The sequence below is a fragment of the Caloenas nicobarica genome, chromosome 2 (assembly GCF_036013445.1).
Source record: "Caloenas nicobarica isolate bCalNic1 chromosome 2, bCalNic1.hap1, whole genome shotgun sequence".
Lineage (NCBI taxonomy): Eukaryota > Metazoa > Chordata > Aves > Columbiformes > Columbidae > Caloenas > Caloenas nicobarica.
In genome coordinates this window covers 74,638,518-74,665,802 of record NC_088246.1, presented here as the reverse complement: position 1 = coordinate 74,665,802, position 27,285 = coordinate 74,638,518, and the positions used below count along the sequence as shown (strand labels likewise).

Genomic DNA, 27,285 nt, shown 5'->3' with positions numbered 1-27,285 from the left:
GTGGTAAGCTAACACTGCACTGGCTCACTTAACCTTTCTGCAGGCACGAATGTAGTAACTCCTGCCTCCCTTGGAGAAAGGAAGGAAGACTTCCCTCCACAGAGGCTTAGCAAGAGACACACAGAAGTAATCCTGCAAACTACTGCCACCACCATGAAGATATCAAATGTTCTCGTTCTGATCTCAGTCCTGCTTTACATCAATGTCAGCACAGAATGGCCTACGCACACAGTCTGCAAAGAGGACAACTTGGAAATATATTACAAAAGCTGTGGTGAGATTTTTAAAATTTACGTTTTATTTTTAGCTGGGCAACAAATTTGTTCTTATGCTGTGAGAGATGCTTATAAACCAGGCAATGAATGGAAGGGTTACATTCCCAAGCCAGCACTGGGTTTTGAAGCTAGAATATTTTTAGCCTTTCAAATATAGCTGGTTTGGTTCACACACACACAAATCTAACTGTATTTAGATTGAAGGTAATAAAGAGAAAATAAGGTAACCTAATGCAGAATAATAAACAGCTGGAAAAAAAAAAAAAAACAAAAAACAACAAAAAAAAACCAACCACCATGACAAAACCAAACAGTTCAGCATCTTTAAGTTGGGTTAAAAAAAAAAAAAAAAAAGAAGACAACCCTCCCTTGATCTTTATCTTTTTACCCTTTGGGACAACACAGACTCTTCAATGCACTACTGATTTGCTGGTTTTCTAATGTGCAGCAAGGCTGTGGTGATGTGCTTTCTGTCCTCCCACTTGGAGTGACAAGTGACCCAGTGTGACAGTGGGAAGGATTTGTGTTCCCTGCCATTGCCACCATGCTTAACAAGACTTCAGCAGCAGTGCTTAACAGAGGCATTTCCCAGGGACCATAGGGTTTGTTTGTTCTTTAAATCTGTAGAGAAGAAAAGGAGCAAGCAGCACTGGAATGACTGAAAATGAATTCACTGAAAGGTGCCTGCTTTCCCCCTCTTGCTTTGCTGGCCTTGTGCCTCTCGTATTGTGCTGATCTGCTTTACAACTAGGACAAAGGGAATTAGATTCACAGACGCCTCATTCATTTTCCGCACGTGATGTGAAAAGTGATTCATGGCAAATAAGCACCCTAGAGTTTGTTTTTCCAATTCATCCCAATACAAAGGGTTTCCCGGGGGGGCTTTTCCTCCCCTGTAGCTTTCATGCTGTTTTGCACACCCATTAAAATAAAGCCAGCTAGGGACAAGAGAGGTAAATAAATATTTGTAATGCTATTCTTTAGTGGCCTACTCCCATGAGACTGAAGTCAGGCTTCACATATTATAAATGCATATACTGCATTAGGAAAATATTTAATTAGATATTGAATACAAGCTTTGGTATTAACTTTATTTTAGTAAGATAACATTGTATAAGTTAATTCTGTTTCTTCAACAGGTCTCACTTAGCATGAGATGCCCTGACACTGAGGTGCAGACTATAGTTTGGGTCAGTTCAAATGATGATGAAAATTTGTCTCCTAGGCACATGTCAGTCAGGCATTGCTTCTTACTATGCACACCACTGGCCTAGCAAACAAAATGCATTTGTTTAGAGCGTATGTGTCAATTATTTTTGGTTTGCCATGCACAGGAAGGTAAGAGATACATTCATTCAGGAGCAATTCACAGCTTGAGAAGCACAAGCCAGAGATCACACAGGTCAGGTCCCAACACCGAGAGTGGTTTTCTGTTCTCCTGGGCACAGCTATGGGAGATGAAAAGATTATATAGATGTGGAAACAATGCAAGAATTAAATCAGATGCCTTGTTTGAAGGCTGAGTCCTCACTCCCTTACATCTCTGGCAGATTCCGTTGTGGCAACACTCACAGCTGCTATCACAATGTTCTGCCCTGCCTTTTTCTGGAGGCTACCACACCTATAAGCATCAGACCAGGATGCTCCATCTGCATCTCTGCTGACTCAACTCATAGTCTGGTAGCTTGCATAAAGCAGAAAAATATAAGGTGTTTTGGGGCTGAGCCCAAAAATGTACAGGTGGGGAGGATTGTGAACTGTGGAGTTGTCATATGCAGGGAGAGCAGTTGGACTCAATGATCCTTGTGGGTCCCTTCCAACTCAGGACATTCTATGATGCTACAATTCTATGATAAATCCAAATGCACTAGACTATATTCCCCTCAGAGAAGGCGTTGCTCTTACTGAGCTCACTGGCAACAGTGCCAGAGGTGCCAGTCACCCTTTCAGGAGAGAGGAAACTTCGTCCCCACTTCGTTTCACTGTAAACCACAATGAGATGAGCAGAACATAGCTTCTTTCTTTAGCCGTGTCCTGCCAATTTTTCTCATCCAGGTTTGATGAGACCATTTCCCAAACCACCTTCTCATACAGCTTTATAATGTCAGCAAGCACAGAGCCAGTGCGAGGCAACTACCCACATTCTTTAGCTGTTTCAGGGGAAGACTGTTTCACACATCCCTGCAGTCCGAGAAATCCCCATGGTATTTCCTGCTCCACTGAAGATGCCAGAGGATGGCACATTTCTGGGATACAGTGGCCACAGTGAGGTATCTAGAGTGTGTTCTTGGGTAAAGGATTCCTTGTTGGCTTCAAGAGGTTCAGAATTTCACCTCTACTGTTGTTACTACAAATTCTAGGATGTTATCAGTGAATCAGGGTTGAATCAAGTAAAATTTAAGGAAGTTGAGAGAGTTTTAGCCAAATACTTCACAACCTTATTTCTGGAGCTGAATGCTCTCTATCAACAGATTAATAGAGTTCAGTCTGAGCATTTAAAAAGGAGCTAAGTATTTTTACTTTGCAGTTTATCAGATCCTCTCCTATAATGCAATAAAAGCCTGACTAAAGCCAAAAGTGTGAGCTAACATAACCGTGATAAATGTAGCAGAGAAGCTTAGGTGGATAGCTGAAGACAGAGAAAGCATAGCAATCTCCTGTACCCAGGAGAAAGTCCCAATTCCTTGAAGCAAGCACTTGCTCTAGCTGCATCCTGACCTTACAATGCTAAGATACAGACACGCTACAAGGCCCTAGCCTCACTGCATGCTCTTGATCCTTTAAAAGGATCCCCATTCTTACCCAGCCAGATCAGAGTAAACATTCAGTAACCAGGACCTCCAGGGGTGCATCAAAACAAAGGGCTGGACAAAACCCCATTGATCAATATGATGCACTTGTAAAAAAGTCATTTAAATAAATTGGACAAAAATTCTCAGCACCAAGTCCATAGCAAGAAATACAGGCTGAGAGGCGAGTGGTCTAAAAGTAAAGTAAACAGACAGTATGCTGCCTCCTCTATATAACCACAGGAGACATAACACCGAGACAGTCTATAAATAGGCAAGACATTTCCCATCAGTGCCACTCTTCCTCCCAGGAACAAGTGACAAAAACGAAGGAAGATGTCAAATGACCACAAATCACTTTAGAAACCTGGGCAGGGATCCTGAGATAAAAGCAGCATAGGTTAACATCTCTGACTGAGAAAAGAGAACTGTAATTGGCAAGTCTATGCAGAGACATTAAAAGAACCTGCTACACAAATGGCTGATTCCTATCCCTTTTAATTTCACAGTGATTTTTTTTTTTTTTTGACAGTAACAAGGCTTTTGATATTTCCAGCTACATTTTAAAAGCCAATTGTCTGGGAAGGGAAAGGTGGGAAGGCAACAGTAGCAAAGTGCCCCGAGCAGATTCCAGTGCTATTTGAGTGTCACACACACACCTCGAAGTACAAAGTGCAATGACAAATTTTAACTCTTTAACATATCCACCAGCACCTGCTTCCAGACTATTCCTATAAGCATAATTGTCTTAAATGACCACGAAAACATCCTTACAATGTAGTGTTCAAATGCAGCCCTCTTCATAGGGTAAAGCAGGTGATTGCTGCTGCAGATGCATTGAAAACATTTTCCAACCATTTTTACAGCTCTTTCTTAAATGCTAGTGGGGCCTATACCAGCAAATCAGTATCTCAGAATGTCTGGTTTTGTTTTGACTGGCAAACCCAGACCAGTATGGCTCAGTGATGAATAAAGCTCTGCCTTTAGATTAGGACCTGGGAGATTTTAGAGCTCCCTGATGCCTGAAACTGTAGATTTCTTGACAGTGCAGAAAAGGTTACTGGTAAGGAAGAATGTTCTTAGAAAGGGTCTGGGGAGTATCAACAATTAAGGAATTTGTTTTGTGTGCACAGGACTGAATAACAGGGAATTTCAGGGAGATCTTCAGGAGAGTCAAAGTAATGCTATTTGCAGATGGCATCTTGAGAGATATTCCCTAGGCTTTATAAAACACTCTTCAGACCACATGGGATTTTTTTACTATCACAGACAAACACATTTCCCAACTCATGTTCAACTTTATTTGCCTTCTCTTTTCATCTGAAGCAAGGTTAGTAGCCATTGCCTGATGTTTCAGGAGAAGGAGCAAAAAATCAGTATTCATTTCAGGCTCCAGGACCTAAATATGTAAAGAAGGGTGCAACCAGTTTCAAGTTTTATATCTGCATATCAACAGATTTAAAAATAACAAAACATATTTAGAGATATAGGCAACCATTTGCTTTAATTAGTGTCTTCTACTAGACAAAGAAGCAGGGCACTATGGTCATCTAGAGAATTATTTTCACATTGCAATGTCTATTCTTAAACAGAGCAAAGTCAGACTGAACTTATGTCCACAGAGCTCCATAAATGCTTCTATAGCTCTGTGTCATACTTCAAGAAGGGTCACTTCTATAAAGCTTTTTCCTGCCCTACATTGGTACAGTAGAAGAGAGCAGCACTGTCCACTTCAGTGTGAGTTTGCACTGGGTTGCATTTACAGATGGAGAAACTCCATTTATATGGCTTTTCTTTGAACTTGTGAGCTCAGCTTTGGATCTCCATTAAAATGGCCTCTTGAAGTCAACAAGGTTGTTCTGGTGTAGAACCTGCTCTGGTCAGATAGCACAGTGTATACACCCTCCTGTTAAACTCTCCTTTAAGGAAACTTTAAAAAGGTGGAGACAGAGACTGGTTAGATTACAATTTTCTGATTGTTTGTCCATGCTGAATACTTTCAGTCTTACTAGGGTTTCCCTCACACACACAGACGGTCATACCCTTTCTCCTACATACTGAGAGATCAAACATACTATTTCTCTTGAAATTTTTTCATTTTTAGAAATAGACCTGCAACACCCAGCCCTGCTCAATCAGCAATACCAACCTGTAAGCAATCCTGCTAAATCGTTATCATTGCAGCACTAATTTTACAGCACATCGCTTTGTTCCTGCTGCCAACCAATGTTACTAGTCCATTTTCCTCTCTGGCCACACACTTATATCCTTTAGTTAGAAGATCTAAGTAATCCAATAGCTTCGGCTGGCAAAGAAGAGCCTGCAAAAAAATTCTCACCTCATGTATCTTCAGGGCAAATGTTTGTCTACACACTTGGTAAAATAAGGTTCTTTTTCCATTATTCTTTGTTTTTTTGGCAGACAGATTGAGCCAGATGCTTCTCTTGGACTTATTTATTTATTTCCCTCAAGCAGACTCCAGCAATTGCTTCTGCTTCTAAATTATTTAAAGCCACATGACACCATCTCCCCTCTGATTTTTTGTTGCATAGATCACTAACAGGCAAACAATCAAAGAACTTAAGAACTTCACTTAAAAACATTTTTTGTTTGTTTGTTTGCTCTGTCCAAGCCATCTTAGTGTCACAGCCTTGCTGCTATACTCATCTGGCATAGCTTACTTATTCCAGGGGGAAAGCCAGATGTTGACTTGCATATTTCTGGCACCAGATCCTAACAGAGTGAAGCTACCATCAGAATCAAGGTACTACAGATAAAAGCACACATGCAAATCTTCTTTAAAATTTTGGTCCCTCCATGAATTAAAACTACCTCATCTATTTCATTCTCCGCTTCATTAGAGAAGATTAAAACTTTATTTTCCTATGTGACCTCTTAAGGTGGTTCTGATTTCATTTAACCTTTTCTTTTAGAGAGGGAAGAGTATTTATTAAGTTTTAAAACGTAAATGGTAAGGAGGAGCAGGAGACAATTTCATACCTCCAAGGTACTCCAACAAAAACGTTAGGTTCAGCATCCAGACTTTGAACCATTTAGTAAAATCAATATTAATGTTTTCACTGAGACTAGTAGTGGAGAGAGTTAACCTCAGCTGAACTTTTCCCACCACAGTTTAAATTTTACCATCTAATTTAGTTCTCAGAAGTTTCCTCACAGTGCCCATTTCTTCACCAAATCAATGAAGGTCCTGCATCATGGACTGCAAAAGAGCATTGTTTATGTGTGACAGCCTCTCCTGCTAATCTCCAGCTGTTAAATCTAAACTAGTAGACACATTTTCCATCTACTGCCTTTTGCCATGCCTTTGGTTGTTGTAGCCACTGAGTCACTAAGGTATCACAAGCAGGAGTGGTAACAGCCCACAAGGCAAGCCATAGGAAAATGTGTGCTCCCTTTTGGAAACAAATAGGAGAGACATACCTAGAAAACTGCATATTGCATTACAGCCAAGAAGTACTGTGAGCAATGCAGAAATGTCATTTGCTGCTGCATGCTGAATTTGACTCTTTATGGATGGAGCAGTCTAATACACTAAACAGGTGAGTCACAGCTGTACTAACAGTTTGATAAAAATTTGAGGTTAGCTCTTGTATTACATAAAGTAGAAGTTATCCAAAGGCACATTCACTGCATCAAGTCAGAAGTAAGAACAAACCATGGCTGCTCATAAGTGCTCCAGTGTAAAGCTTTCTGTGTAAACATACGAAGCACTGCTAGGCTTTCTTGACATTGCCACATCATCTCATCTAGAGCTGTCATCAAGGCCTCAAAATAGCTCTGGACCCTACAGTGCTTACAGTTTACCAAAGAAAATCATAGAATCATTTTGGTTGGAAGAGACCCCCAAGATTGAGTGCAAACATTAACCTAATACTGGCACTACACTATGTCCCTAAGAACTCTGGTTCTAATGCCTGACAACCCTTTGTGTGAAGTGATTTTTCCTAATATCCAACCTAAATCTCCCCTGGCACAACTTGAGGCCGTTTCCTCTCATCCTGTCGCTTGTTACTTGGGAGAAGAGACCAACCCCCTCCATGCTACAACCTCCTTTCAGGTAGATGTAGACAGCGATCAGGTCTCCCCTCAGCCTCCTTTTCTCCAGGCTAAACAGCCCCAGTTCCCTCAGCTGCTCCTCATCACACTTGTGCTCCAGACCCTTCACCAGCTTTGTTGCCCTTCTCTGAATTCTGAGGCAGGAGATCAGGTTCTCTTAGCAATTTAATATCCATCAGTAAAAATATCCAGAATAATCTAAGAAAAATTAACACATCTCAGGAAAATGCAAAAAGGACTTTAGCATTACTGTCTGTAGGTGTCACTACATCAGCTTCAAGGAAGCTTATGGCAACCTAAACCTAGGGAGGAACGGTGGCTATCAGAGACAAGATGTCCAAATACACTGTACAGAATGACCACATACCAAATCCGAAACCTTTGATCTGTCCCAGGTGCTGTTCTTAGACTCAGGAGAGCTTCCAGTTGCCAAAAGCAAAGATCTGGAAAGCTACCGTGAATTAATTCAATGCACCACCTTCCTCTTCACCTGAAGATGGATGGCTCCTGTCAAACGATCCAGTGGTGATCACGCAGGCAGGAACCCAGCTAGTTTTCTCAGTAGAGGAAGGATGCCAGTCCAATTATAGCTTACTGCCACATTCCTGCAGTGGATTTCAACCCATCCTGGGAAAACAGGAACATTTAGCCCATTTATATGCTGCTGATTACTGTTTTGTACAACCAGCAGTAAAGCCTGCTATCCCAGAGCACGGCATGTGTCTAACAGCAGGGCAGTTTCTAGTAAAGTTTAGTTCTATTTCTGACACAATTCTGCTGTGAATCCCCAGTCACACTGACAAGCACTGACGTCCAGAGATCTCTACCTCAAGTAGAGCAGTAAAAGAATGATAAAAAAAACCCCCACACAAACAGAGGGACAGCTCTGATTAGGAATACAGGCAGTTACTGTATGCATCTTACACAGTGCATGGTGTTTTCTTACCAACAGAACAGAAGAATAAAGACCTTCCCTCTCTAATACGTTCCCTGCCAGGCCTAAATTAATGCAGTATTTTCTTGTTGCGCTACTGTAGCTGAAGCCTATCCTGCCTCCCTTTCTCTCTCAAGCTAACTAGGACAAATCAGAATTATCACACACATATCTGTGTGTGCTATCTCTTAAAGACAGCATCTTTCAGTTTTGTCTTCTCAAGCAGGCTTAGACAAAGCTTTGTCATACCACATAAAGCACAAAAAACCCCTTTCCAAATACCACCACTGACAAAAATCAAAGAAATTCTCCATGAATCTTCAGACACTGAGTCTCTCCTTGACCCTCTGGCAAACAGCTCTAACAATCCTGCTATCAAGAAAGGTGGTTTGGGCAGGGAGACTCAGGTCAAGTCTTTGACAAGGCAGCTTTATGCATGCTGGCAACACCCCCATCCCCAAACACAGTCCCTTCAGCTACAGAGAGCCCCTCGCACCTGCTCTCTTTAGAGGCGCTGCACTCCAACTTATCATACCACACAGCTCCTCACCCAGGCCACCAGCAGCTCCATGGCCACAGGTGGCAGCTGGGTGACCTCAGCTTGATACTGGACTCTTCCACTCTTCCGCATCTGCCACACACAACACACACACATCAAGCCCTTTGCTCACAGGCTGAGCCCCTCCATCCTGCATCTGTTTCTCATACTCCAAATTCTGCTACTATTGCAGTCAGTGCCCCAGCAACACGTTTGAAAAAGCTACCAGCCTTATGAGTTACTGTTTCTGAATATTTGCAAATTTGGACCTCAGTTACACTCAACGAGTGTTATTCGAAATACCAAGAGACCATGTCTTCCTCCTTTATTTAAACTCATTTTGTAAGACACTGGAATCACCTTGCTCCAAAACTAGGGCTGTAAACACTGGCCAGTAGTGCCTGTGCCTTAGTCTAACCAAGCAGCATACAGTTGCTCTTTGCGTTACCAGGGTTCAGTACTCTTGAGAGGAGAGTGGAAATGATTTAAATATTGCATAAAATACTTTTAGTGTTCTGGGGGTTTTAGCTTGTAGATTATACTGAGACCAAATCCTTAGGCTTCCCTTTACAAACACATAAGTTTCATGAGAAAGGAAGCAAGAGTTATTCACTCCAATAGACATCTCCAAGAGCTTCAGGTTTAAGCAGACCTCAGAGACCACAAGTGGATAGCTCTGTTTGCCAAGGGGAATTCCCACAGTCTGTATCCCCAGGACATTAAGGATACATAAAATGTAATCTTCCCTATTCCTTCACCTCCATGTTGCCTAAGCAAGACAGAGAGGTACAGGAGACAAAACATACCACGATGTCTGCAAAGGGGGCCAGAGTGACTGTCTGAACTGGGCAAAAGCCTGGAGCTGGTCATGTCTGAGGTGAGCATCTTGGGATGAAGCATCCTCATAATAAACTAGACACAGCCAACATGCATCTCACCATTTATTCTGCTCCCCTCTGAACAGAGGGTCATTCTGCCCCTCCCAGCCATGTCTGGACATGGCAGCGGCATGCAGTGAAGGCAGGCCCAAAGGGAAATTCAGTAAATTGAAGGTGCTCAGGGAAAGCTAGATGCACAACTGGAGAGCTGCTCATTCACCTGATACTTCTTCCTCAGTACCTTTTAAGTAGATTCCAGTGTCAAATATAACCTTGAGCATTCAGGTTAATTTATTTAAATAAAGATTGAAGGAAAAATGTTGAGTGAACACAAAGTCTGAGATCCCAAACAGTTCCTCATTCTTTTCCTCTCCTTTCATCACCTTGAGTGTTGTAAGGACTAATGATTTAATTTTATTAAGAGCTTTGAAAGTGAGGAGTGTTGGGTAATTACTAAATATGTCTCCTCTTTGTGCTAATTTCCAGCTCCTCTAGCACCAGTTTGTCCTTGTATGACCCTAGCCAAGTGCAGCTATGTCATTCAGTTCTGTGGCTTATCTGCTCTAAAAGTGTTATTTTGAAACACACAAAACTTACCAATTTGAAGTCTTCTCACCACTGCAATACTTACAGATGTGGACTCTCACAGGCAAAACTTGCACAGTTCCTGCTCCTACTCACTCATACCACTGATTTTTATGCTCGTATGGAAACAACGTGATTTTAGAGCAGATTCAGATGACAGTAAAGCCAGTAGAGGATAGCTAATAAGATGGGGGAAGGGAGAGAGAAGAATAAGTGACAGAGATTGTTGTACACCAGCCCAGCAAAATTCTTACAACAGGTGCTTCCCATCTGGCCATGCAGTTACTGTAATGCCCAGTTAGTCATCTAGCAACTCAGGCTCTGAGGGACATAACCATGGTGGGTCAGCACATTATCGTTCCCAGCTGTCTTGCTTCGTCTTCCTGCTGGAGATCACCTCCCACAGCACAGGAGGCTGTGGGGTGTAAGGGCAGCCCCAACTCACTGCCCTGTGGCTTGGTGCACACCAGCATTCAGCAGGAACATGAGCTGGTAGCCCCACAACTGCAGTAACTGAGGCATGAAAGTGTGTTCCTATCTGTTGTCCCTGTTACTGGGGTAATAATCTTGATCAAAGGTACAAGGCTTGCAGCCAGAAGGGTCACATAGATACACCACTGTAAATATTGCCTCATCTAGTTTAGCTATGAACCTTCTGCCAAGAACAAGAGCAGGAAAAGAAACTCTAGGAAGAAAAGGTGAGGAACTTACCTGAGCTTCTAAGGCTGTACTACACACGTCTGCTCAGTCTTCTAGAAAAACCCAGCAAAACTCATCGCTGTGAGCACCTCGCAATAGTAAGCCAGGCTGAAATCTTGCACTATGGTGCCACTACAGGTGGTATGCAAGAAAAGCCACATATCAAGCCAATATAGTAAAAATCTCCATCAGGGTACCTGGGTAAGGGTGAAATGGGAGGTGAGAGGCCATGGGGTCAGCTGGCACTATGCCATGTAAGGGGTAGTCAGTGGCAAGATGCCAGGTACGTACCAAATTTGCCTCTCACAAAGCAGGATTGTTCTTCAGAAGCCAGTCTCCTGTGAGAGCTGTACATGTGGTGCTAGATACAGTTAAGCGCTCAGCATTAGCCACAACATCAAGTTCAAATAACAAGTCTAAGATCTTACAGTGAGTGCATTGATCGTTTACAAAAGCCAGACATTTGCCTCTTTCTCAGAGCAGTTGCCCAAAAGATTTAGAACTATCTCTAGACAATCTTCAGTCAAAATTGTGTTCCTGGGCATCTTCATGCTAGATACAAATATGTTGCAGCCCAAAACCTTCTCACACAGAGATGCCAAAACAAAAAAAAGCCTTTTCCCCTCACCTCCTAATATGCAGATTTTCACTAATACACCTCAATGAGTTTGCAGAATTTCCAGCAACATTTTAAGTGTTGGTAACATATCAAAACTGAACTGGAAAAGAAAAACTCTGCAACCAGTTGAAGAGTTTCTAGCTTTAATTATGGAAGAGGGAGCAGATTGAAGGGAGTGGGTGGAGGGAAGTCTGGGAACATAGAGTACTGTGCACTATGAAATGTTGCAGGCAAGTGGAAGGCTGAAGGGCAGCCCCATGTATTTCAGAGATTTAATGGCAAATGTTATTGCTCTGCACATGTGAAAGACATAACATGTATTTTTTTTTCAGTCTAACTAGCTCACTTCAGAATGAGGCAAACAAAGATGAATAAGTATTAAATCTCCATAATAGACACACAATGACTCAGAGTTGCACATCCAAGATGAAACACAAAAATGGCAACTGCCTTGAGTTGCCTTTGCCACATGAGGGACTCCTCAGCATTTAAAGAAAGAGGGGTATGGCACAGTACCTTTGTTCATAGCACACAGCTGAATTTACAGACATCTTCACTTAGTAGATGGTTAAACCCCACTATTTTCTTTAATTTCCTTTTAGCAGCAACCTCTCTGCCTGTACGTTTTGGAATCCAGACTCCCTGACACCATAGCTTTAGCAACACAGCCATCCTTTCAATTGATTTCAGCAGGAGGCTCTCCACATACACCACAGTATCTAAGATGTTGGATTGCAGAGTCATAGCCTGAATTCCCACAGGGATCTGGTCAAAAAATTAATAGGCATTTCTTTTGCCAACAGAAAACTTTGCATCTCTCAGCAACAGAATAACAAAAAATCCAAGTGCCCTAATTCACAAATTTTGCTGGAGTTTCTCCTGTGAGCACTTGCGCGCTCCCTTCCTCTCTGCAGACCAGACAACACTTCTCCACATACACCAGAGTCTCATGCTGCTGCATCACCAGTGATGCAGTAGAAGATATCCGTGGCTACAATGTACCATGAAATATGTAGTCTGGCAAAAGAGCTCAAACCATAGCGGGGAAAAAAAGGGCATAAGACATCCAAGCTAAAACAATTCTTAGTCAGGTTCATTGTAAGACCATGCTTTCCAGAGAAGCTTGGTTTCATGAATATCCCCTTTCCATCCAAACAGGTATTGAGAAATTTCAAACTAAAAATTCAACTTCTAGCCTCAATACCATGACATAATTTGTTGACTAAAGCACAGTCTAGTCTCTTTGAAAAGAGAATACTATCGTATATGTTGCAGTGCCATTTTTGACCTCAGCTCCCTCTGGAAATTACGGAACCGACAATTTTAGTCATTTGGCAACCAGGACTGTTTGCAGGCATCAAGGCCCAAATTGCTCTGAATCTGAGCAGCTGCTTCCTGAGCCTTATCATCACACCGCACACAAAACAGAAATGGAGAGGCTCTTGCAGAAGTCCAGAGAAAAGCGGAAACCAAGCCCTGAAAGGTGGCAGAGACCAGAGGGGAAGCAGGCACAACGGTCCTGGAGAAACGAGAAGTTTGATGTGCTTTCTGGCTGCAGCAGGAAACTGCTCTCCTACCCAATTGCAACAGCTTCTGAAGCTGCAATAACAAAGCAAAAACTGACAGGAACATTGAAAGGGAGAAAAGACAGCACTCTGACTCTTGTCACACTTGAGTAGGCAATAAACAACTGCAGGAACCAACTTTTTGTCCCAGGCAGATCATGCAACTGCAGAGATGGCTTCAGTAGTGTGGAGGACAAACTCCAGCACAGGGACACAGAGCTGTAGAAAATACCAGTGACTTTTCTCTCTCTCTCTTTTAAAGGGTTATTTTAATTTATCAGAACTTAAGACTTGAGGGATCCTTTTGGACCACGCTGACAATTCATGTGTCGCAGAGCCTGGCTTTGTCAGAACCCCAGCTCATCCTATCACTTTAATTCATTTCATGGTCAGGCTTTGGTCACCCAGGCTTGCTCTCTGCCAGCTGCTACCACCATGGGGAACCGCTGCAAAAATAGGGTCAGCCAATGGAGATACTACCTCAGCCTCACAGAGGACACTTGTGACTCAAGCTTCATTACAGAATCAAGGGAAAATTCACCCAACCTGCTGTTTTCAATTCAGTGATAAGATTAACTCAAGCAACAATAACTTTGAAACAGAATTCAATTCCCAAGCCTATGTTCTGTCACCACCAGCTCCACGTAAACTGGAGAGCCTGTGGCTGCTTCTGCACATGCCACAGTAATTTCTGTGGTTTCCACAGAGAAGGAATTTGGATGCACAGCCTGGCTGGAAAACCCACCATGGGGGACACACCTATGCCTAGAGCAAGCCTTGAGGCTCTAGATGATATGCTGCCAAACTGGCCAAATCTTTCACCTCCAGTCATGGCTCTAGAAAACACTTGCACGTGCTGTTGGTTGTGGCAGCTGAGCTGTCAGTTGTTGCTGCCAGCTGTCACCAGAGAGTGACACGTTGGTAAGCCTTTGGGCATACCACAGCGTCTCATGAAGGCTAGCAGGGAAGAACGTGGAAGTGAGGGGAAAGCAATTATGTTTGCACAAGTGTTTTGAATTTTGATACAGAGGAAGGAGTACTGCAGGAACTGGTAAGAGTGCCACTCATGTCAGCCATCAGCTGTAGGGCTGCCTTTGACCCCAGCTCTGCTGAAGTCTCCCAGAAAGGGAGAAACACAGAATATTTCCTGGGCTAGAAATATCACACAATGGTGGACCCAGCATGAAATACTCCAGGATCTCAGTTACACAATTTTGTTTTCATTTTTTGGACTTTTCATCCCACTTCAAGATTCAGTTTCTCAGACAGCCTCGCCAAGCTGTCTTGTGATACAAATGGATTTTAAAAAGTCATCATAACGAATTGCTCATCAGTACTGAAGAAGGAATGGCAATGCACAGAGCCTGGGATGAATAGCTGTGCTTAGACTTCACTGTTGAGCAAGTATGGAGTACCTACCACTGTGGGCAACGTGTTTTCCATGGACCTGGCTCATTTTCCCACACAGTATGTTTTAGGCCACATATAGGCTATCGCCTGACTGTGCTTCTGATTGAAGTGGCAAGAAAGACAGAAGTAACTATTAAACACAGGGTATGGGAACTTTGAGCAATCTCGGAGAATTTCTAGGGAATATGTAATCTGTGTTTTATAATACTTCTAGATTTTGTTGTTTTCTTCTATACAGTCAGTATCTCATTAAAAATACAACTTGTTACCCACTGCTTTCTGTCTCCAAACAGATCCTCAGCAAGACTTCGCTTTCAGCATTGACCGTTGTTCTGATGTTGCAACCCACACCTTTAACATCAGAGCTGCATTGGTCCTAAGTAAGTGAATTGCCATTTTCTCATGCCATAAACAGGTAATTCATGTGTGAGTGCTGGTATTAAGTAGTAAGTAAGGGTGAAAACCTCCTATAAAATGTGAATGGGCTTCATTTCTGAGAAATTTCAAAACCTGTGTGGTGCTACAGAAATGTCAGTTCTGTTATCAGCTCTGCCTCAGACTACACTGTCACCCTTAGTAGGTCCTATGAGGCCTCAGCCCCTATTCTTCTCCCACCCTTCATCTGTACATATGGATAATCAATGTGGGAGCCACTCTAGAACTTGTCTTCACAGCTAAGTCTTTTGGGTACAGTCTTGTTGAATGAGACAGCTACAGTGCCCAGACTCTTGTGCCAGCACCAGCAGTGATTACCAAATCACCAAGGCTGACCCTTGTAGATGGGAGACTGAACTAAGGCTTCCCACAGAGTAAAGTGGGGGCATCTCCCTGCTCATCCTGGGCATTTAAAACAGCACCCTGGGGAGTGCCGAGGATCTGGAGCACTGCAGGAGTGCTAGCCTGGGGCAAGAGTCATGCCATCAGCTCATCACCTGTGCTAGCTGAAATTATACCCTCCAGCACTTAACTAATCAGCAATAAAAGCTCAAAAGCAGAACTGCATTTGAGCTAATGGGTTGAGTGCACAAGTTATTATCTGTGGCTAATGTTATCCGTGGCTTGCCTTGTGATCCTTGCACAGGGAAGCCACCTTCTTGCAACCCTGTTGACCCCAAGCTCACCTAGAACCTTTACTACCAGAGCATAAATATGAGAACACTGCTGCATGCTCCTGGTGCTGAAAATAAGTTTGTGTGCTAAGTGTCTTTGGGAATGCTTCCTTGCATACAAATGGTCTCCCTCCTGTAAGATATGCTGCCTCTTTACCTGGGGAGCACCAGTTTTCAGGTGGCTGCAAAGTTAAACATACCTGCAAAATCACATTACAGGCATTTGCAAATACTTTTCCAAGAACTCAGAGTACAGGACCTGCTTCAAAATCCAGTAGCTTCACTGGCTGTATCTGTTAGCAAGCCAGGCAGAAGCAGGCCACCTCCCAGCACTGCCACGCTGCTATGCTGGTCCCTGGCTCAGGCCAGCTACCTTTTTCCCAGGCAGCAGGTACAGGCCAAAGGCTGCTCCTGGGAGCCCACTGGATATGGTCCTTCTGCTAGACACAGTTGGGGAAAAAAAGAGTTTAGCTGTATGGACACAAGTGTTACTATGCCAGTTGGCCTCAGGGTCAGAAAGTGGTCATGGACATAGTTTATATAACAATAAAGAGGTATGTTGTTATGTCTCAGTTACATACCTTAATGGACCTAGAGACCTGTTCCTGAAGCATGGATTTCTGTATAACAGGAGTTTGCAGTGAAGAAAAAACTTTCAATGGCTTAAACATCAGAAGAAAAAATGGAATCTGTTTAAAATTAAAGTAAACCTGTTTACCCTTGTACTTTATCTGAGCTATCCTTCTGCTTTGTGTGTAGGAAACAGCATCAAGGAACTGTATGTCAAGGTTGACCTGATCATAAATGGGAAGACCGTGTTAACCTACTCGGAGACGCTTTGTGAGCCGGGCCATTCTAAGCTTATTTTCTGTGGAAAGCAGAAAGGAGGTAAATTAGGTAGCAGGTTTGATGGCTACTGAATACTCCAAGCAGGATGCACCTGCTGTGCTCTTGAACGCACCAATACATCATAATGTTCTGTTTACTTCAACAGCATGTTAATGGATGACAGAAACACAGTAGGACAGAGATGTTTTAATTTCAGAGCCTGCTTCTTCCCCTAACCTGTTTGCTTGCTTTCCTTTTAATCACAGAATATTGCACACACATGGGATTTCAAGTCCATAAAAGATAACTGTAGTAATGTGACCCCATACAGCAGCAAAGAGGTTCATAAGCCCTATTTATAGCCACGTGGTTGTCATGTGAGCAAGAAGTATTACAGAACTGGCCTTTATTTTTGTCAAAGAAATGGCTGAGCAAACAGACAAGCCATTCTGAACACATTCTTCACTATTAAGCAACTAACACTTCCTGTCTTTAAAGGAAGCTCTTAACTCGCTCTAAGATGAATTATGCTTGAACAAGTATATTTGGACCAAGGTGCTATTTGATACCCTGTATGGTTTGCATCTTGTTTCTGTTCAACACTTGCCTTTGTGGCAGTCAGATGATTTCAGCTCATGCCAGCCAAACTGCCAGATGGTGCAGACTTGCAGTGGTTGGTTTACAGTGACATTAGCTGCCTCCAAAAAGCAGGCATCTTTGCTCCCAGGTAAGTCTGGGCACCACGAGGTCCCTTCTGCCATGACCCACGCCAGATGGTGCAAAGCTAGCCAGAAGAGCTATGGTCATGCCTCTGGATTGTAATATCCATGTATCTTAAGTGGTTATATTGAAATCCCTCTTACATTATGATCGTCTCTTTAGCCCGATTTTAAAATAAACAGGTGGAGCTGCAGAGAAGTTTCAGAGTTGTTAGAGCAGCAGTTAGTTTCAGAAGATCTGCTTTCATTCCATTGACTTGCATCTCCATCCTGATAACACTGCAATAATTCATGTGCAAGGGCTATGAGTTTAAAGACTGTGCACAGCACTACTGCTAAGACAGCCCCTGGAAAATTACTAGGACATTTCACACAGCATAGAAAAATCACAAAGAATAATAGAGAAATTCTGCATGAGCAACCCATTATGTAAATCCTGTAAGCCAGATAGACAAAAAAATTAAATTCAGAGGTTTCTTCAATTGTGTATTGAATTACGAGGTGGGGGGGAAAGCACCCATAAACTTACTGAAAAATGACCTTATTCTGATGAAGCACTAAATAACATCCTTTAGAAAGTACATTAAGGAGAAACGGAGTCAGTCCTGAGCTGAGCACAAACTGCTATTCACACATTAAGCTACAAAGCCAAAACCTCCTGGGGTTTCCAAGTCCCTTAATCTTAAACTGGCAGGTGATTGTTTCTACTAATTGAAGTACATTATGATATAAAACCATAGTTGGTTATTTAAATAATACTATATATCTTCATTTAGAAATATCCCTAAGTTAGTGCAAGGACCTCTGCTGCACACTTTTTAATACACAGCCTCTTGATCAGTAGCTGTTTTTTATTTAGTAATTAAAGTCACAGTGGGAAAGAAGTGAACTTTCTCAGACTAAGGTTCAAACTGAAAAAGTGGTATTTCTTAATTAGTTGACATTTGCTCCTAGCCCATGTTTTAGGACACAAAAGTAAGCTGAGGACTAGTCTGAGGCAATTCAGCAGAGTCATAGTTTACCATATTAGCACAGCTGTAAATATGACCTAACACCTGCGCAGGAAGGACAACATTGTGAATGGTCAAGTATGCAGCCTAGTGAAGGGACAGAGGAGCAGACAGCCCCTTCAGCTGAAGCTTTTCATGCAGAGCTGCTTTTCCCCTGTTGCACGCACTACATTTCCAGTATCTGGCCATACCTGACCAGAGTTTAAGCATAGTTTCACAGAGAATTTGCCTGCCTTCCACAAGGAGGCAAAAAATTGCCTGTTCCTCTCTCTCTCAAAATGAGACAGAACTCAATTCTGTCACAGACTTTGTTGTTCACACAAGCGAGTGGACCAAACGGAGCAGAAGTTACAAAGAAAAAGAGGGTTATAACAGTTGGATGTGGGAAAGTCTTGGGTGTTTGCTGTTCGTGTTTTGCTTCGTTTTGTTTGCTTGGTTTTCATTTGGTTTGATTTTTTGGTAGATTTTTTTTTCTTTGCTCTCCTATAATGCTACAGTTTTCCCATGGCTGGAAATACTTTAGGAGACTTAATACAGCTAGAGGTTTCATACTCATTGTAATCATATAGTATTTACTACTTATGTTAAGCAAAGGTCACATCTGGCACTGCTCACTTTAACCTGTTAAATAGGATTCCAAGATCTCTTTCTTTGAGCTATATGCCAATTGTGAAGTTACTAGCTCAAAGGTTGCAAGGAAGTGGGCCATTGTCCATTTATGAACACCAGCAACAACAACAAAAACTGCTAAATTATTTGTGACATAACATGAGCTCACCTCTTCCTCTTTTTTAGTAGAAAGTGCTGGTTATTACCCATTTCCTCCAAAGAACATAGTTACATAAGATTTAACAGATTTCCCAATGTAATCACTAAAATCAGAGAAAGAAACCTACCAGGGTAATATTTAGCAATGTCCCAACCACAATTTGCAGTCTTAAACAAAACTTCCTGGCAAAAGATAGTTACAACATTTGCAAGTTTTCTTTCAGCCCCAACTGATAGAGGCACTGTCAGAGAACTTGCACGATTCCTTGTGCACACTCCCAAACCACAGAGGAAGCCCTCACTTGCTCCAGACCACCATTCTTTACATTATTCCCTCTTTTGGTAGGTGTTAGAGTGAGCAAGTTTCTAAAATAGTATTTTGAATAACAGTAGAGAACATAACATGACTTATAGAACTGGGTATCACATTGAGAGTTTAGGTACAAGTTTCTGAGAAAGCAGCTACACCACAAAGCTAGGTCTTTGGGCTGATATACAACACTCTTGCTTAGCCCCTTCATCTCTTCTTCCCAGTAGAAAGTGGATGTTTCTTACCCAGCTATGTATTTATATACATTTTTCTCACTCAACTATACATCTATAACTGGCAGTTATTCAAATCACTTCTGCATCCCTAAAACTCACAGAAGTTGCATGTCAGTTGCATGGGTACAAGATCGTGTCCTAGAAGAACTCCAACATGGAGCATTTAAGTTCTAAAAAGATTTAAAACATAGAAAAAGAAAGAGGTGGGTGCAGATGTACAGGGCCTTTATATAGTACAAGAGTGTGAGAACATTTAAAAGATTTTCAGTGCAAGAAAGATTTGAGAAAGAGGAGTGAGAATTTCATGATAGATGTTTTGTCAGGAATCAGAGGCATCGTCACGATAAACGATAACTAGTAACTTAAAGTAATCCTCAGGAAGTTCTTACACATTTGAAAACTCTGCTTCAGATTGGAAGCTACTGGAAGCCTGCTTTCACTGGCAGGAAAAAGCACTAAGCTACTTTTGGTAGAAAAAACAGTGAAAAACTGCTGCAACAAATTTATAATATCACCTTGATTCAGTTGTACGTTAGAAATGTTTTCCATGATGCTCTACAGAAATCACCTTCAGTTAAGTCTTTAAGAAAAAGGAAGGTGGACTGAAAGCACATCACTGATGACAGCATGCTCAACAGATCCCATAACTTACCAGCAGACCAATAAAGACAATGCAGAATTTTTAACTGGAAAAATGCACTCACAATTTTTGCTGTTCCAAATGTTCATACATTTTTTGCAACTACATCTGGGCTTGCTCTGAAAAGACCACAGGATTCTTTCAATGAGCTAGGCTCAGTGTTTGTGACAGTTACACTCACTGCAGCAGATGTTTTCATCCTCTTTCAATGAAGGAATGCAAAAACATATGAATAAATGGAGAAAAATGTATGAGGATATGAAGGATGCTGTGATAAACTACAGTCCTTAACGCAGTGGAGGATATTTACACTTCTGGAATTATAGCAGAAATCTTCGTGTGAGAGGAACATTGAATAGGCTTTGAAAAGCCTGATCCAGCCAACATAGGCACTGAGAAGGTTGCCATGGTCTGAAATGGATGTGTATGATAAAATTCAGCAAATCTATGTATCCATATTATTTCCCAGCAGTTCTCAACTAGCTGAAAATGAAAGCTCCCTTGCTTTCCTATCAGGACATAATTTCAAAGTAGCATAGTCCTTTTCCCCTCACATCATGGAAGCAAGGAAGGCCATGAGAGTTTTATAGAGGCCTGGTTACAGAATCGCAGAATGACTGAGGTTGGTAAGGACCTCTGAAGGTCATTTAGTCCAACTTCCACCTACTCAAGCAGGGCCACCTACAGCCAATTGCCCACGACCATGTCCATGCAGGGGATTTTTTTATATATCCAAGGATAAAGACTTCACAACCTTTCTGGGAAACCTCTGCAAGTGTTCAGTCACCCTCACAGTAAAGAAGTCTTTCCTGATCTTCAGGAGAAACCTCCTGTGTTTCAGTTTGTGCCCACTGCCTCTTGTCCTGTCACTGGGCACCACTGAAAAGAGCCTGGTTCTGTCTTCTTTACACCCTTCCCTTCACATATTTGTATGTATTGTTGTGCCCTCCCCGAATCTTCCTGTTCTCTAGGCTGAACAGTCCCAGCTCCCTCAGCCTCCCTCACTGGAGAGAAGCTCCAGTCCCTTAATCAGATCAGTGGCCTTTCACTAGACTGTCTCCAGTAGCTCCATATGATTACTAACTGTGAACCACTGCAAGACCTCTGGTTAGAAAGTGCTGAATAAGGGCAGGGCTGAAGCATATAGTAGTAAATATGGACCCCAAACTGGACACACATCACCTAGCTCTACAGTTGGAGGCTCTCTAGAAGATACTACAGCCCGTGAAAGTGACTCCATTGATTACCGAGCAACGGCATAGCCGTCACACAGAGCAATCATGAAAAACTTCTCAAAGAGGACTGAGGCAGAGCCCTAAGACTGCATTCATCTAGCTCTGATGCAATCATTACTTTGTCACAGCAAAGTGGGTGCGGGGGGAAAGTAGCTTCTGCCTACACTGAAGGAGAGATTAGCATTGCCATAATTTCAGAAGCAAATTTATGGCCTGATGACTCCTACTTCATTTTAAAATATAGCCTTTGCAAAGCTTAAATGCTGTATCTGTACATTTAGATTCTGGATGGCTTTCTGACAGCCTAAGTGAGACCCTAATGAGCCACATGATCCAAGAGGAGTTTCCATGTGCCTGTGGAGAAGGACTTTGGAGAAGGGTGATTGCCTTTGTTTCCTCTCCACTCTGCTGCCATCCAAGATTTGCTAGGCTCAAAGCTGACTGAAGGAGAGACAGTTCAACAAGGCTCTCTACTGAACGAGAGGACACATAAAACGTGAGCCAAGCCATTGCATGGTCCACACCACCCTGAAGAAGCAATCCACAATACAGCTTATCACACATCAACACATACAGCTCAAGTTCCAGTGGAGTTACTCATCATCCCAGTCATACAGTCTGCAGTGCCTTTAATTCCCGTTTAGACTCAAGTAAAGCTGTGAACTGAGAAGTGGGCTGTACTGTATTTTTAAAATCCTTGAGTCACCACTCTCCGCAGCAGAGATGTGTCAGACTCCAGGGCTCTTGCTTCACGCACAAAAGCAAGCAGGAATGGTAATTGCTCTTTGAAAAGGAAAAGACTTCTTGTTGTCCAGGTAAAGTAGCCAGGGATGCAGAAGGCAATGAGTACAGTATGAGTGCTGCAGCACAGCTGACCAGTTCGAGAGTGGAAAGCTAAAACATACTTATTTTATTCTGTTTTGGTATTAGGTTTTTCAGGGCAACACTGAGAAGCTCTGCATATTCTCCACCTCCCAGGATCATCAGGGCATTATGTTTAACAAACTCCTCATTAATGCAAAGTTGTAGAACATTGGTGACATCTTGGGTTTTTCCTACTCTTTTTCTAGTTTATCTTATAGTCGTGATTCTTTCCTATAGGTTTGTTACAAGGCATTGACTAACATTTCATAGCATGTGTGGGGAAGACCTTCTGTGAGCTGTTTTCCAAGTCAGATACCTATTGCATGGTGGGATGAACCATATGACAAACATGTTATAAACCTTTTGTCTAAGCTTTCACAAGAAACAATTTAAACCGGCAGAGTGAAACTGGACTAAACCAGCTCTTTAGAAGTGACAAGCATCAAGATGCTAGCACATACTCAGATAAATATGATGATGAAACACTCCTCTGTCACTGTCAAAGTAAAGAATATTTCATGACACTTGCAAAAGAGAATCCTTAAACAGTTCTTAGACTTTTCCATGACTTGTGGAGGGGAAGTTGTGCAAGAAATTCTGAAATACTGAAACATCTACAAATTTTATTTTCAGTCAAGTCTGCACAGTTTGGCCCAGTAAGCTATGAAAAAGTAGGAAGAACTGCAGAACAGCTTGCTAATTCTGTGCTTTAATACCAAAGTTGCCCTTTCCTCAACAGCAAAATCAAGCATGCCTCATGATTAGGGAGATGAAGATTGGGAGGTGGAACTCCTGGGCTCTATTCCAGTCACCAGCACCACCTGTGATGGCTTTAGCACATCACATAACTTCTTGGTGAGCACTCCGTTAGCAGTGAGATAGACAAGTTGTTGTTATTTCAAGGTCATGTGCAGCAAGCAGTTAGAAGTCCACACCTACAGAAACACCCAGCTCAGACTGGTTTTTCTTTAAGTTACCAAAAGAGTATAGTTCAACTGTTGCAGCTGTGGGATCCCACTAGAGGACTCATGTCTGGCAATCCCCCTCCCCTTTCATTTCCCTATTTGCAGGATGCATGCTGACAGAGGAACACCCACCTGGAGGTGCAAAGAGATGAACCTCTCCTTCACTCAGGCAGGGACTGCAGGTTCTTCCTTGAGCCCGGGCTCTGCCCTGCCTTCCCCATAAGGTAGTACACATCCTGACATTTTTCTCAGGAGAGCTGTTGCAAGACCCAATATAGAGCACTTTGCAGTTCCATAACACTCATCACTTGAGCACTTTGAAGCACTATTACAAAAAAGCATCTACGATCACCTGCTTGTTTCCTTCATGTACTACATGTCTAACCACCCATCGCCATTCTTGCTTTTCAGAACACCTCTACTATGAGGGACCAGTCACATTGGGAATCCAAGAAATCCCACAGGTAAGGTGGTCACAGCTGTGCTCCCATGCAGAAGGGCTTTCTGGACAGGGTATGCTCAGAGGACTACCAGCAACTACATCAGCATATTTCAAGCTCCCCCAGCTGGCACACTGGATCTTATAGTGTTGATATGACTAATCCTTCACAATATGAAATTAAGGGGCTTTGCTTAAAACATTAGAGAGCTACCATTACCCAGAGAGAGACAAGTTTTCTTAGGGTAGGAGATTTCCTCTACCAGCACTAAGTCATGCAGTTCCTTAGTAGGGTCCCACTCTGCTACTCTAATCACTAACAAGCAATGGAAATGAGTTATTATGAACTCTCTTCCATGAATGGAGCTATAAGCTTTTGAAGAATTAACATGCTTGTGAGAAATGGAATAGGAAGCCTTTTTTGTTAATTAATCAATCAGGCAAATAATGCCATCCTTCCACACCAGCAATAAGGAGTTATTCCATGCAGCAATCATCTTCTGCTCATTACAAAGAACAGCCTCATCTGAGCAGTCCGAAGGACATTTTTGCAGCCTGCACAGCAGTTACAACAAGGCTGTATTCTCAGGAGCATGTTGCCATTGGGCCTGTCTCTAAATTTGGATGTTACACTTAGCTCGAACCTCTCTATTAGGACACGGGCCAGTTACTACTTTAGAAATTCCATGGTAGAAGGCAAACGCCAAAAAGCCTGTCTCATTCTAGCTGCATCTCCTTCTACTCCACAACCAGAAGAGTCCTGAGCAGGGCAAAAGCTTTCTGTGGTTGAAAGTCAGGAGGCCACTGCTGCCAAGCTCTCCTATCACAGGTTTTAATCCCCTCCACACTTCAGAGAGAAAAGGAAAAAAAAAAAAGGGGGGGTGGACCAAACACACAAAAACCACTACCATAGTGCCAGCAATCTAGAGTAAATGAAATCTAGTTCACCTCTTCCTCCAAATCTGTTAAATGAGCCTTGTCACCTCCCCTGCCCAGCACTTTTCCTTCTCCAAGTGTCTGGAAAGAGTAGTTTTGGCCAATAAAAAAAAAAAAAAAAAAAAAGCCATGGCTTCTTCGAGGTTGAGATTTTTTTGCACTGAAATGGTACAAGTTCTCCCCAAAGCCTGAATTACTAGTAGTTTTAATAACACAACTTGAAATTAAACTACCTCTTGTTTTATTATATAGGAATTCATCACAGATTGAGTCATCTACACACATACATTCCCCACGGTGCTCTCTTTTATAAAAAAATCATATCGATAACAGTGTACGTATTGAACAAGATCCAAGGAAAAGTGCCAGACAACTAAGCACCTTTTCCCCTTCCAGTTACTTAACAGCACAGGCCATATTGTGCTTAGTTATAAGAAACATGAGAAGTTACAGGTTTGAAATTAATTTTTATGCATCAAAACATTTTGTTCCTCTTATGCTGTGTTAATTTTAAACTTGTGCTGTCAGCACTGATATCCCTGATGAATGTATTTTGGCAGAAAATATGGGCAAGTCCTTTACTAGTTCTGAAACATTTGAACAGGAGAGGTTTTGGAGCAACTTGATGGGAAAAGTATTATTCTGTTTCTAGGAAAAGGACTCCCTCATAGAGACAGAAGCAGTTATATACTATTGGTGCGCTAATTCTTTTGCTTTGTGTTTGTCTCACACAGGGAGACTACACTGTCTCAGCAAAGCTGACTAATGAAGATGGCGTCACTGTCGCTTGTGCTGATTTTACTGTGAAAAACTATTTAGAATATTATTAGTAAGAAATCAATTTCCTGAAAGCTACAGGTTACCAAAGCTATCCAGTCCAAGGGAGCTGCTTGCGTGCTACAATGATTCTGAAGGAAATAAGCCCTATACAGTCGTTCTGATGGTATTCCTCTTCATAATTCACTATTTTCAAGAAGTCACTAGACCCTCTAGTGGTAATTTTATCTCTAGTTGCACACTGTAGCTCACGTTTTACTTCTAATATATACAGCTGCAAGTAGAAAGTATTTGACACCAACATTTTCATTTTAGGATGAAAATAGCATGAAGCAGAACAGGCAAGAGTCTGAACTTTTTTTTTTTTTTTTTTTTTTTTTTACAGTAAGTTATGGAGGGTTTCTAACACAGGCTAAAGACGACTTTCATATGTATCACATATTATGCCGTTACAGCACTCAACACTGTCAGTCTTCCCTGGGGCCTGTCTGCAGCCTCCACTAGTATAGCTTTTATTATAACCACAGAACAAAGACCAAATAGGATGCCCTTTTTTTCCCAGCGATACATGTCCCATCACTGGATTCATATCACTAGAATCTGCTGGAGTCTACCTGGAAGTTTTTGCTCTTTAATATCTTTTAAGGGATATGTGAAACATTTTGTATCTAAGCTATGTGCTCTTCTTGCTTCTCAATAAATTCGTAATTAAATAATAGTTTTTTCTCATTTTTCCTCATGATTCTTGGATCTTTCCAAAACTTGAAGTAGGGAAAAAAATTAGGAGAAAAAGCTTGAAGGAAACAAATTAAACAAGCTTTTTTTTTTTTAATATGAAGTATCAGTCATGTTGACACATATTTTATGTTAGCAGAGGACAAACTGTTCCTTGCTTTGAGCGTGAAGTCCCAGGAAAAGTAAACACAAATCCCAGGTGCAGCACATCCCCACACCCTCTCATTCCAGGAGATTTTGCAGCTGGCATAGCTGATGGGTAAGTAGATAACCAAGCATAGGGCAGCAGGTGAGATTAGGATCTTGGATCAGAGAGTGTAGATATGTGTTTGGGGGGGTGGAAGTGCAGGGAAAGGATCAGGAGTAGGGTCGAGTTCTGATTTGGAAAGGTAGGGCCAGGAATCAGAGCCACAGGAAGGTCCTGAAGCTGAGCGCAGGCTTATGAAGGGTGGTAGCGAGCCTTGGGCTGCATGCCTCATCTTTGAGAGGTCCAGCCTTTATGACTAGGGCAGCTGTGGCTCACAGCTGGCCACACGGGAGCTCTGACACATGGCCTCCATCCTACACACCCACACGCTGCAGCTCAAACACATTTCTGAGCAGCCAGAGCATCCCTGCTGCACAGATGACCAACAGCACAAGCGGCTAACAGCTAGCAGCAAGGGATAGTCCCTTGCAGCAAAATTCTCACCTGCCATCCCAGCAAAAGCAAACTAGTCCTTGAGGCCTGATTCACATTAGGAAGGCTTAGTACTGCTGAACATGAACCAGCAAGCACCACAAAATGGGAGAGAGCCCGTTTTGGCCAGCCCTCCCCAGATCACGGTTCAATTCTGAAGTGCTGATGCTGTTTTGGAAGCAGTTCATCCAAGTCACCACCGTTGCTGTGTTTCAGGTCTTCATAATTAATAACAGAGTATCATAACACAGACACAAGCTCCATTCTTTCTCCTCATGCCAGTAGCTCTTTAGATTCACCTCTCTCCCAACAATTCCCATAAAATATTAGAGGGACCAGACCTTGAGGACAAGCTAGGAAAAGTGCTTTCAGCAGCAGCACTCACACAAGAGTCCACTTGCTCAGTTCTGTTCCACTACAACCACACAACAAAAGCATGACTAAAACCCAAATTCCTACCACCAAGCTTCTTGGTCTGTTATCTGACAAAAGACTCACCAGAAGAAAAACATAGCCAGCGTTTATGCACTTCTACTTGAAATCAACCCCATAATAGCCAAGATCCTCTTAGCCAAATTCTCAAGGCTCCTTACAGCTTGAGGCATGCCTGGACGGGCCCCCAGGCCCACCACAGCAAACAAGTCAGCCTTTGCCTCCACATGGTAT

The 27,285-nt window shown here is 42.4% G+C and overlaps 1 protein-coding gene across 1 annotated transcript; it reads left to right on the top strand.

Moving 5' to 3' along the window:
- On the top strand, window positions 1-25,923 carry LY86 (lymphocyte antigen 86). Its single transcript, XM_065629567.1, has 5 exons — window positions 1-274; window positions 14,663-14,749; window positions 16,238-16,366; window positions 23,465-23,517; window positions 25,163-25,923. Exons 1-5 carry the CDS (start codon window positions 154-156, stop codon window positions 25,256-25,258), a joined length of 486 nt encoding a protein of 161 aa, XP_065485639.1. The 5' UTR covers window positions 1-153; the 3' UTR covers window positions 25,259-25,923.
- Window positions 25,924-27,285: the final 1,362 nt, after the last annotated feature.